The 12,970-nt window shown below is 50.1% G+C and overlaps 1 protein-coding gene across 8 annotated transcripts in view; it reads left to right on the top strand.

The window, feature by feature from the left end:
- DLG1 (discs large MAGUK scaffold protein 1) overlaps positions 1 to 12,970 on the top strand; it is a 740,792-nt gene that overhangs the window by 652,617 nt on the left and 75,205 nt on the right. For all 8 annotated transcript variants that reach the window (XM_045030010.1, XM_045030012.1, XM_045030020.1 and 5 more), the window contains 2 exons: positions 1,186 to 1,342; positions 9,698 to 9,800. In XM_045030010.1, the coding sequence (XP_044885945.1) occupies positions 1,186 to 1,342; positions 9,698 to 9,800 (260 nt within the window). The remainder of the gene's footprint in view (positions 1 to 1,185; positions 1,343 to 9,697; positions 9,801 to 12,970) is intronic.

The following is a 12,970-nucleotide window of genomic DNA, read 5'->3' on the forward strand; positions in this document are numbered from 1 at the left end:
ATATCACTTCGGTAGATATGCAGGTGAACGAGCCCCTGATGGCGTGGCTGATGTGATTAGGTCCTATGATGGTGTCACTTGAATAGATATGTGGACAGAGTTGGCATCGGGCTTTGTTGCAAGGATAGGTTCCTGGGTTAGTGTTTTTGTTGTATGGTGTGTGGTTGCTGGTGAGTATTTGCTTCAGGTTGGGAGGCTGTCTGTAAGCGAGGACAGGTCTGTCTCCGAAGATCTGTGAGAGTGAGGGATCATCTTTTAGGATAGGTTGTAAATCTTTGGTGATGCTCTGGAGAGGTTTTAGTTGGGGGCTGAAGATGACGGCTAGTGGAGTTCTGTTATTTTCTTTGTTGAGCCTGTTCTGTAGTAGGGGACTTCTGGGTACTCTTCTGGCTCTGTCAATTTTTTTTTTTCACTTCAGCAGGTGGGTATTGTAGTTTTAAGAATGCTTGATAGAGATCTTGTAGGTGTTTGTCTCTGTCTGAGGGATTGGAACAAATGCGGTTGTATCTTAAAGCTTGGCTGTAGACAATGGATCGTGTAGTGTATCCTGGATGGAAGCTGGAGGCATGTAGGTAGTCCACCAGTATGCCTAATGTCTGACACCAATTTTGGTACATTGGTCTCAGGTCCCACACTCCTCTTATTTACCAGACATGATGTTAACACAGTCCCTGAGTTATACCAATAGGCCTAGCCCAGTCTTTTATGCCCTTCCCATTAACATTTGTTATCGATGATTGGAACATTTAATAATTATTTTATCCAGTTTCTCATAGTTAAGCTTATAATTGGGATAGGACTGTTAGTCTGCAATTATTACATCAGTGCCCTCTGCTTATCAAGATGACGAGTATGCTTCCCTCTTTGTTGTATCTACATGCTGGCTTTTGTCTTATACTTAGATTGTAAGCTCCTTGAGGCGGGAAGTTGTGTTTATGTAGTGCCTAGCACAATGAGGCCCTGATCCATGACTCAGTGTAGTGCCAAGTACAAATGTAGGATTATGTGAAATTTAGAATGCATATCGTATGTTAATAGTGAATAGAATGTCAACAGTTTTATACACTGCACTGTAAAAACTAATATAAGTATACACATGTAACAGAAGAGAAGTGTGCTATCTGACAACCGTACGCTGATTCATGCATAATGACCATGATCTCATCATTGCCTTCTGTCTTTTAGAGAACCTAGAAAAGTTGTCCTACATCGTGGATCAACAGGGCTCGGTTTCAACATTGTGGGAGGGGAAGATGGAGAAGGAATTTTCATCTCTTTCATTCTCGCAGGAGGGCCTGCTGATCTGAGTGGCGAGCTCAGGAAAGGAGACCGTATAATTTCGGTAGGATTCATTAATTTAAAAAAAAATGTATTTCCTCCTTGGTGGCTTATATGACTCATTACAAGGGAACCTAGTGAATTAGTTTGGCTAATTTTTAGAATGTGGGTCAAGGAGTAAGTATTCTGTTTCATGTTATCTGATTTAGAGACCTGATTTAAAAGCCAAACATTCTGGGGGAAGGTGGTGTAATGCACCCCACAATTCACAAACCCTGATACCACCTGTTGTTTGGTTTTTTTTAATTTATTATGTTCAAAAATAGGGGAAAACAATTTTTTGGACCCATAAAAATAAAATGGGTAAGTGTATAGGCCATACAAGTCTGCTCTGCCTGTGGGTGTGCAGAGAGGAAGGATGGTGCAGTGGTTAGGCCACTAGACTGGGACTTTGGAGGCATGGGTATTGTTTCGTGCTCTGCCACAGACTTCCTGTGTGATCTTTAGCAGTTACGTAGAATATCTCTACATGGGGATAGAAAACCTGTAGCTGGCCCACTCTTCTCTCAGGATCCCCCTGCATTGTGTAGCAGTACCGTATGACAATTCCAAGTAATTTATCAAACCTTCTCTTTTTTTAGGGCTGTCAAGTGATTAAAAAAATTAATCGTGTGATTAATCGCACTGTTAATAATAGAATACCATTTATTTAAATATTTTTGGCTGTTTTCTACATTTTCCAACATACTGATTTCAATTAGAACACAGAATACAAAGTGTACAGTGCTCATTTTATATTTATTTTTTTATTACAACCTAATACAGTGGTCCCCAACCTTTTCGTCTGGTGGGCGCCAAACAAAGGACCGTGGCGGCGGTGGAGCATCCGCCGAAATGCCGCCGAATTTCTGTGGCATTTCGGCAGTGATGCCTCTCGATGTCGCTTGTCGGCGGCAAGTGGCATCATTGAGAGGCGTCACTGCCGAAACACCGCAGAAATTCGGCGGCATTTCTGTGGACGCTCCACCGCCGGCCAGGACGCGGGCGCATTTAGATGCCCCCGCGGGCGCCATGGCGCCCGCAGGCACCACATTGGGGACCCCTGACCTAATACAAGTGCCGTAGTGCAATCTCTTAATAATGAAAGTTGAACTTGCAAATGTAGAATTATGTACAAAAAATAACTGCATTCAAAAATAAAACAATGTAAAACTTTAGAATCTACAAGTCCACTCAGCCCTACTTCAGCCAATCACTCAGACAAACAAGTTTGGTTACAATTTGCAGGAGATAATGCTGCCCACTTCTTGTTTACAATGTCACCTGAAAGTGAGAACAGGCTTTCACATGGCACCATTGTTGCCGGCATTGCAAGATATTTACGTGCTAGATGCACTAAAGATTCCTATGTCCCTTCATGCTTCAACCACCATTCCAGATGACGGGTTCTGCTCGATAACGATCCAAAGCAGAGCAGACCGATGCATCTGCGTCAGATGCCAGCAGCAGAAGTTTGATTTTCTTCTTTGGTGGTTCGGGTTCTGTAGTTTCCGCATCAGCGTGTTGCTCTTTTAAGACATCTGAAAACATTCTCCACACCTTGTTCCTCTCAGATTTTGGACGGCACTTCGGATTGTTAAACCTTGGTTTGAATGCTGTATCTATCCTTAGAAATCTCACATTGGTACCTTCTTTGCATTTTGTCAAATCTGCTGTGAAAGTGTTCTTAAAATGAACGTGTGCTGGGTCATCATCTGAGACTGCTATAACAGGAAATATATGGCAGAATCTGGGTAAAACAGAGTAGGGGACATACAATTCTCCCCCAGAAGTTCAGTCTCAAATTTAACTAATGCACTATTTTTTTTTTAACAAACATGAAAATGTAGAAAAACATCCAAAATATTTAATACATTTCAATAGGTATTCTATTATTTAACAGTGCAATTAAAACTGTGATGCTGGCTACAACAGTGCCACAAGAACTCCTATTCTCACTTTCAGGTGACATTATACACAAGAAGTGGGCAGCATTATGTCCTGCAAATGTAAACAAACTTGTTTGTTTGAACGATTGGCTGAACAAGAAGTATGACTGAGTGGACTTGCAGACTCTAAAATTTTACATTGTTTTATTTTTGAGTGCATAATAATTCTACATTTATTTTTTTTGTACATAAATCTACATTTGTAAGTTCAACTTCATGATAAAGAGATTACATTACAGTACTTGTATTAGGTGAATTGAAAAATACTGTTCTTCTTTGAGTGATTGCTCATATCCATTCCAGTTAGGTGTGCACGCGCCGCGTGCACGCTCGTCGGAAGATTTTTACCCTAGCAACACTTGGTGGGTTGGCTGGATGCCCCCTGGAGTGGCGCCGCTATAGCGCCAGATATATACCCCTGCCGACCCACCCACCCCTCAGTTCCTTCTTACCGCCCGTGACTGTCGTTGGAACGGTGGAGAGCGGCTTTGCTGACCCTAGCTTCTCGCTGTTATTTACTATTTCTCGTATATATAGTTCAAGTCATTGTAGTTATAGTTAGTTTTTGTAAGTTTAGTCATAGTTAGTGTATATACTTGACTGGGGGATTGGGGGAGTAGCCCCTTTTCCTCCGACCCGGTGCGGGCTCATGCCCAAGGCACCGGGATTTAAACCGTGCTCGGCGTGCCAGAAGCTGATGCTGGTGGGAGATCCTCACAAATCTTGCCTAAAGTGCTTAGGAGAATCTCACCTGACTGACAAGTGCCGAATTTGCAAGTCATTCAAGCCAAGAACAAAGAAGGAGCGGGACTTTCGCTTAAAGCAGCTCCTAATGGAATCAGCACTTAGTCCTGCGGCGCTGGCACCGACCACTCAACAGTCCGCATCGGTGAGGAGCGCACCTTCGGCACCGGCTCACTCTGGTACCGAGAAGGACTCCCGGCACCGTCATCAGCCGGCACCGGCTCCTCAGCACCGATCTCTTTCCCCGTCTGGGAAACGTCATGCTGCTCCGGCCACATCCTCAAGGAAGGAGCACGCACCCAGGTCTGTATGTCGGACCCCGGCTTCCGCGCCGGCACCGTCAACACTGGCACTGCAGTTGGCAGCTCCTCCTAGCAGGGCACCGTCAATTCCGGCACCGCAAGGGCCGTCAAGTCCGGTACCACATAGCTCCCTGGTTCACGCTGCGGTTGAGCTAGCTCTCTCTTCTACGCCGGAGACCTTCTCGACGGCACGAGAGCTCATCGCGCTGACGGAGTCGATGCTGCTTCAACCCCCGGCACCACCGGTGCGGGTTATCCAGTCCGTCGGCAAGCCGGCCATGATGAGGCCAGCAAGAGAGGCGTCATTCCAGATCGCAGTCGCGGTACTGGTTGTACTCGCGGAGACGTTCAAGATCTCGGTCGCCGGACAGACGCTCTCAGCACCGATCCGGCTCTTGGTACCGCTCCCAGTACCGTGCGTCCTGCAGCCACTCCTGGCACAGAGACTCGAGATCACGGTCGACCTCCCGGCACGGTAGATGGTCCCGGTCTCATTCGCGGCACCAACACGAGTGGTACCGCTCATCAGTACCGCTCCGGGACCGAACGTCCGGATCAGCAGCACCTTGCCAGGGTCTCTCGGCACCACCATGGCCTTCGAGGCACACGTCATTATCATCCCAAGCTGGCAGTGCTTCTTACCACCAGCATCCAGAGGTTCAAAGCCAGGAGCAAGGTCCTCATCAGTGGGCCTTCTGGACTCCGTGGGCATACCACGAGGCACAAGGTGCCCCCTTCATGGCTTAACGTCCCGGCCCCTCAGAACACAGGGTTCCCGAAGCCACAGTGAGCCGTCCTCCTCCCGCGGGCACAGATGAGGAACCACTTGAATCTGCAGAGCCTGAGATTCCGCCTGATGCAGATGGGGCTCCGCCACTCAATGACCCACCGCAGGACCCTTTGGTACCGGGCCTCTCCTCCTCCTCCTCCTCTCCTGATGAGGCTGTGGCAGGAACATCCTCCTCTGGTCCTCCTCCTATAGATCTCAGAGCCCATCAAGACCTCTTGCGGAGAGTGGCCCAAAATATGAATTTACCGGTGGAGGAGGTTGCTGAGATAGAGGACCCCGTGGTGGACATATTAACGGTGGATGCACCCCTTCGAGTGGCTCTCCCGTTCATTCGTATGATACAAGCCAATGCGGACATGATTTGGCAATCCCCAGCTTCCGTTACACCTACGGCTAGGGGAGTAGAGAGAAAATATATGGTCCTGTCTAAGGGCTACGAATATCTCTACACCCACCCACCTCCTTGCTCCCTGGTGGTCCAATCCATGAACGAATGGGAGCACCATGGCCAGCAGGCGCCAGCTCCTAAGGCAAAGGAGGCTAGGCGCATGGACCTCCTAGGCCGTAAGATATACTCGGCTGGAGGCCTCCAGCTTAGGGTGGCAAATCAGCAAGTCCTCCTAAGTCTCTATAACTTCAATACGTGGGTGTCTGTGGGGAAGTTTGCAGAACTCGTTCCCCAGGAGTCCCGCACAGAATTTACGGCCCTACTAGAGGAGGGTAAAAAAGTGGCAAGAACTTCCCTCCAGGCCTCTCTGGATGCAGCGGACTCGGCAGCCAGAACGCTCGCATCTGGGGTAACAATGAGACGCATCTCCTGGCTACAAGCCTCAGGCCTACCTCCAGAATTGCAGCAGACAATTCAGAATTTGCCCTTCGATGGGCAGGGTCTTTTTTCGGACAAAACCGACCCCAGATTGCAGAGTCTCAAGGACAATCGCATCATAATGCACTCATTGGGCATGCACACACCGGTGACCCAACGTAGGTCCTTCAGGCCCCAACCATACCGCCCTTATAACCAGCCCAGGCCGCGTCAGGATACGACCAGACGTCGCGGCAGGGGGAATCGGTGGAGACAGTCTGGCCCTCAGGGAAACCAAAGTCAAGCGCTCCCTAAACCTCCTAACGGGCCAAAACACAACTTTTGATGGGACACCCGAGGACAACCCACCAGTTTCCCTGACGGATCCTTCACCCTCCTTTTTCAACCGTCTCTCCCATTTCCTCCCTGCCTGGTCCCAGCTGACCTCCGACCGTTGGGTCCTCTGCACGGTGGAAGCGGGATACTACCTCCAATTTCTTTCTTCCCGCCCTCCCACTTCAGGGACCCCTCTCACGAGCAACTCCTCTTCCAAGAGGTCCATACACTCCTAAATCTGGGAGCCATAGAGGAGGTGCCAGAGGATATGCGGGGCAAGGGATTCTATTCCCGCTACTTTTTAATCCCCAAGGCGAAGGGCGGTCTTCGACCGATCCTGGACCTGCGAGAACTCAACAAATTTATGGTAAAACTCAAGTTCCACATGGTAACCCTGGGGACCATCATCCCATCCCTGGATCCGGGAGACTGGTATGCCGCCCTCGATATGAAGGACGCGTACTTCCATATTGCCATTTACCCGCCGCACAGACGGTATCTCCGGTTTGTGGTCAACCAACAGCACTTCCAGTTCACGGTGCTTCCCTTCGGCCTTTCTACGGCCCCGAGAGTCTTCACCAAATGCATGGCCGTAGTCACTGCCGCCCTCTGCCGTCGTCGAATACACGTCTACCCGTACCTCGACAATTGGCTGATTCGAGGGACTTCCCAGCTGCAAGTATCCTAGCACCTGCGGGTAGTCAAAGACCTCTTCGGGAGGCTAGGCCTCATGGTCAACGTTGAAAAGTCTACTCTGACTCCAACGCAGAGGATGGACTTTATTGGAGCAGTTCTGGACTCCAATCTGGCCAGGGCCTGCCTCCCTCTGCCACGTTTTCAGGCAATGTCTTCGATCATTCAAAGTTTCCAATCCTTCCCGACAACGTCGGTGCGCATCTGCCTCGGCCTCTTAGGTCACATGGCGTCATGCACCTTTGTGACCATGTACGCGAGACTGCGGCTTCGGCGCTTCCAAACATGGCTCGCTTCACTATACCGTCCACACAGGGACAATATAGACTTGGTGGTCACGATCCCCAGGACAATCCTCGACTCCCTCACTTGGTGGTTAGACCCCGCGGTAGTTTGTGCAGGGGTACCGTTCCACCCTCCCCAACCCTCAGTGGCACTGACCACGGACGCATCATCTCTGGGTTGGGGTGCCCATCTTGGGAACCTACACACTCAAGGCCTCTGGTCACCCCAGGAGCAGGCCTTACATATCAACGTGAGGGAGCTGAGGGCAGTCCGCCTAGCGTGCCAGGCGTTTCGAGTCCATCTACAAGGCCGCTGTGTATCCGTGTTCACAGACAACACAACAACAATGTTTTACATAAACAGACACGGCGGGGCGCGTTCCTCCCTACTTTGCCAAGAAGCCATTCACCTGTGGGACTTTTGCATAGCCCACTCTATTCATTTAGTAGCGTCTTTTCTCCCAGGAGTACAGAATACTCTGGCAGATCGCCTCAGCAGGTCATTCCTGTCTCGCGAGTGGTCGATCCGTCCCGACGTCATCCATTCAGTTTTCCGGAGGTGGGGCTTTCCCCGCGTAGACCTCTTTGCCTCCAGAGAGAACAGGAAATGCCACGTGTTCTGCTCCTACCAGGGACGCTCCCCGGGCTCCCTCTCAGACGCATTTCTCCTCCCGTGGACGAGGCACCTGTTTTATGCCTTTCCGCCATTTCCCCTCATTCACAGAGTGCTGCTCAAGCTCCGGAGGGACAGAGCCAACCTCATCCTCATTGCTCCAGCATGGCCGAGGCAGCATTGGTACACCCTGCTGTTTGACCTCTCAGTGGCGGATCCGATTCCCCTGCCACTGTGGCCGGACCTCATAACGCAGGACTTCAGCAGGCTTCACCACCCAGACCTGCAATCCCTTCATCTCACGGCATGGCTCCTACATGGTTGAACCAAGCTGAGTTACGTTGCTCTGCCTCGGTGCAGCAGGTTCTTTTGGGGAGCTGGAAGCCTTCCACTAGAACGACTTATCTCGCCAAGTGGAAGCATTTCTCACACTGGTGCGATCAGAACAACTTAGTCCCCGGACGGGTATCTATCCCTACTGTCCTGGATTACCTCTGGTCCCTGAAGGAGCAGGGCTTGGCGGTCTCTTCTTTAAAGGTTCACTTGGTGGCTATTTCTGCCTTCCACCCAGGCAAAAGTGGCCGTTCTATTTTTTCCCACCCTATGGTTTCCAGGTTCCTTAAGGGACTGGAACGGCTGTATCCACAGGTCCGACGCCCAACCCCTACCTGGGACTTAAACCTTGTGTTGACCAAGCTTATGGGGGCCCCCTTCGAGCCTATGGCCACCTGTTCCCTGCTATACCTTTCCTGGAAGACAGCCTTACTCGTCGCTATCACCTCGGCGAGGCGAGTCTCTGAGCTTCGTGCCTTGACGGCTGATCCCCCTTATATGGTCTTCCATAAGGACAAGGTGCAACTGCGGCCATACCCCTCCTTCCTCCCTAAGGTGATGTCTGCTTTTCATGTCAATCAGGACATCTTCCTTCCAGTTTTCTTCCCGAAGCCGCACTTATCACACCGGGAATAACAGCTACATACTTTGGACGTCCGTAGGGCTCTCGCTTTTTATAGAGAGAGAACAAGACCCTTTCGGCATTCGCCTCAGCTATTTGTAGCGGTAGCAGACCGTATGAAGGGCATGCCGGTCTCTTCCCAATGGATCTCATCTTGGGTGACATCCTGCATCAGAACGTGCTACGAACTGGCTCACGTTCCCGCTAGCCATCTCACTGCCCATTCTACAAGAGCGCAGGCCTCTTCTGCCGCCTTCCTGGCTCATGTCCCCATCCAGGAAATATGTCGGGCAGCTACCTGGTCATCAGTTCACACCTTTGCTTCACACTACGCATTGGTCCAACAATCCAGAGACGATGCAGCCTTTGGCTGCCACGTCTCACTCCGACCTCTCCGCCTAGGTAAGGCTTGGGAATCACCTAACTGGAATGCATATGAGCAATCACTCGAAGAAGAAAAGATGGTTACTCACCGTTGTAACTGTTCTTCGAGATGTGTTGCTCCTATCCATTCCAAACCCACCCTCCTTCCCCACTGTCAGAGTAGCCAGCAAGAAGGAACTGAGGGGCGGGTGGGTCGGCAGGGGTAAATATCTGGTGCTATAACGGTGCCACTCCAGGGGGCGCCCAGACGACCCACCGAGTGTTGGTAGGGTAAAAATCTTCCGACGAGCGTGCACGCGGCGCGCGCACACCTAACTGGAATGGATCTGAGCAACACATCTCGAAGAACAACAGTTACAACGGTGAGTAACCGTCTTTTTTTTTTTTTTACAGTACAGATACTTGACAGCCCTAGTTACTTTGTATGAATTTTCACCCACTTGTATATTAAAACTATATTCTGTGATAAATTTCATTAACATTATTGTTTACTCTGATAAAGAGATGTTTACATTTTATTTGTAGGTAAATGGTGTAGACCTTAAAGCTGCAACCCATGAACAAGCAGCAGCAGCCTTGAAGAATGCAGGCCAAGCAGTAACCATTGTTGCACAATACCGTCCAGAAGGCAAGAGAATTCTTCTTATTCATATTACACTTATATAACACAAAGGTTTTAAAGATTAACTTTCTATGGCTGTCAAAGTTTTTACAAGAAAACTTAGACATGCTTTGAGGGAAGAAGAGAAATTCATGTAATTGTCATTGACATATTACTCCTGAGGGAATTCTGTGCCAAAAAAATTAAAAATTCAGTGCACAATATTTTAAAATTCTGCATATTTTATTTATCAAAATAACACAGTATAATCATGCCAGTTTCAATTATTTTGGTAATTTATTTCAAAATACCAGTCAAGAAGTATGTCTGTAACAATACAGACAACAACAAAAATTCAAAAAATATTTTTTGATAAATAGATTCCTTACTCTTAATATTAATACAGAACTTTGAGTAATAATTCATTTAAACTACAATACAGAAACATATTTCCCGCACCCCTCAGAAGCAGTGCAAAGGCTTGAGGGAGTGCGGTGATGGAGGAGCTGAGGGAGAGGGAAGAAATTGCTGGGAAGGAGCCTGGGAGCGAACCTGGAGGGTTGTTGGGTGTGGGTGGGGAGAAGTATGGAACAGGTTTTTTGAGGGGTGTGCGAGAGATTGTTAGGCAGTTGGGAGATCCTCCTCCCTGCAGACATGGCTGACCCCTAGCCTCTCCCAATCAGTCAGGCACATCCATCCCTGTTCCCGTGAGTCCCTGCATCCCCATTCAGCCACCCTGTCATCATGTGTCCCAGCACCCTCACTCAGTCCCCTGTACCTGTGTGTTGCTGCTAGGGTTGCCAACTTTCTAATCCCTGAAAACCAAACACCCTTGCCCCACCCCTTACTTAGAGGTCATGCCCCCTTCCTCTCATGTCCTGCCCCATCTGGTCCACCCCCCAATCGCTCGCTCCTCAATCCTGCCTCCGTCGCTCACTCCCCCATCCTCCAGGACTCACCCACCAACTGCAGGATGGAAGGGGCTGATGTGGAGCCTGCCCAAACAGGGCACAGCAGGGCACGGCAGGGGTCAGTCTCCAGAGCGAGGGGCTAAGGTGGGGAAATGAGGGCACAGCAGAGTGAGGGGCATGGACCCTGGAGCAAGGGGCTGGGCGGGGAAATCAGGGCACAGTGGAATGGAGGGCGCAGTCCCTGAAGCAAGGGGTGGGGAGGTCAGTCCCTGGAGCGAGGGGCCGGGGTGAGGAAATGGGGCACAACGGGGCGAGGGGGTCTCTGGAGCGAGGGACTGGGATGTGGGAGTAGACAGGTCTCTCTCTCTCTCTCTCTCTCACACACACACTCTCTCTCTCTCTCTCTCTCTCTCTCTCTCTAATGGTGCCAGTACCTACTTTGGAGCCTGGTCCATGAGCCAGCCAGTTCTCTCTGTCAGGCTGAGCATAGGGAAGAGCAGCAGTTGCTAAGCAGAGCTGCTCCTCCGTGGTCCAGTAGCAGCTGCTGCTCTTCCTGACCCTGGTGGTGGAGGCTGATTACTGCAGGTAACCAGACTTTTAGTATCAGAGGGGTAGCTGTGTTAGTCTGGATCTGTAAAAAGCGACAAAGAGTCCTGTGGCACCTTGTAGACTAACAGACGTATTGGAGCATAAGCTTTCATGGGTGAATACCCACTTCCCATTTCTGGCAGTCTTCAAGTCTGGATTGGATGTCTTTCTGGAAGATAGGCAAATGCAAGTTATTGGGCTTAATTCAGGGATGACTCAGTGAAATTCTATGGTCTGTGCTATACACAAGGCCACACTAGATGATCTAATGGTCCCTTCTTGGTCTTAAAAATCTGGGAATCTATTAAATGTTCCTTGGTATAAACTCTGCAGTAATGGTCCCAGTTCTAAGTTTGCTTTAAAAGCTGGAGAACAGACAAATCAACCCCTTTTCAAATCTTCACAGATTTTCCATCTTGACATAACTTTAGTTCTAACAAGCATGCCTTAATTTGTCTCTGTAGAGCCAGTGTGCAATTTCCCTGATATTCAAATTTTTAACAAACATTACAATTGTTCTGTGCGGTATTGAGAGTGGCTGAAAGTCATCAAGGAAAGTAATAGAGCCCAATATGCTTTCCTAGTTGCAAAACCACCTTTATTACACTAGAGTGCCACTTCTACTATAAAGGTTGAGTGTCACTTTTTGTTTAAAAGGAGACTGTTCTGAGTGCTCTAAAACAGTGGTTCTCAACAGGGGATCTGCAAACCCTTTTGCGGGGGACATGGTGCCCCACAGCTAAAACCCAGAGCTTGAGCCCTAGCACCTCCCGTGAGGCTGAAGCCGAGAGCAGCAGGGCTGAATTCTGGAGCCCCGAGCTCGGGTGCTCCCCATGGGGCAGAAGCCCTGAGCCCATGGGTAGAGTTGAGAGCCCATGGGGGTGTTGCCCCCCCCCCCAAAACAAAAAAACTACAGTGAAAGAGCCAGGCAGTCCTGGGACAGCTCCACACATCCCCCCATCTTTTTCTCTCTCCATCCCCTGGCCAGGTCGGAGGTGGGAATCCAGAGCTGGGCAGTGTAGGGCAGCTGCTGCTCTGGCTGGTGCCATGGAGCAGGCAGCTGCGGTGTTCCCTCGTCTCCAGCTGGTGCAGGGGGTTGAAGCAGTCCCTTTTGCTCATGCAGCCAGTAAGAGCTGTCTGGGTGGGGGGACCTGGCTCTGTGGCTGGCAGAGCCCTCGGGTAACAGGGACCTCAGGGGAGTCCTCCCAGCACACAACCCCTAGCTACACCCCTCCCTGCCCCTAGCTACTCCTCTCCATGCAACCTGAGCTACCCCCATGCCTCTACACAGCCCCTAGCTAACTCTCTCCCTGCACCCTGAGCTGTTTTCAAACTTTTTGAGCTGAGCCCCCACCTTTGAGTTATAATTTTTGGTTGTGCCCCCAACCCAGACAGGTGGGCGGCCTGCTGAGGTGAGTCAGGGGGTGGAGGTGGTGCTCCCTCCCCGAACCCTGCCGTGCGGAGCTGGCTCGAGCCCTGCTGGCCCCTGCCCACCCAAAATAGAAGTCAAACTACACCTATGCCTGAGCCCCCCCCCCCCCCCGGACCCAGAGCCCTGAGTCCCTCCCCCCTTCCCCACTGAGGCCTGGACCTCTAGCATGTCACTCGAATTGCAGTGTGAGGATGGGTCACTTGCCAGGATTATCTGGGTATAACTCATGTAATCATTTCTCTGCCCATGCAGGTGCCTCAAGTACT

Source organism: Mauremys mutica, chromosome 9, assembly GCF_020497125.1.
Source record: "Mauremys mutica isolate MM-2020 ecotype Southern chromosome 9, ASM2049712v1, whole genome shotgun sequence".
NCBI classification, from domain to species: Eukaryota; Metazoa; Chordata; order Testudines; family Geoemydidae; genus Mauremys; species Mauremys mutica.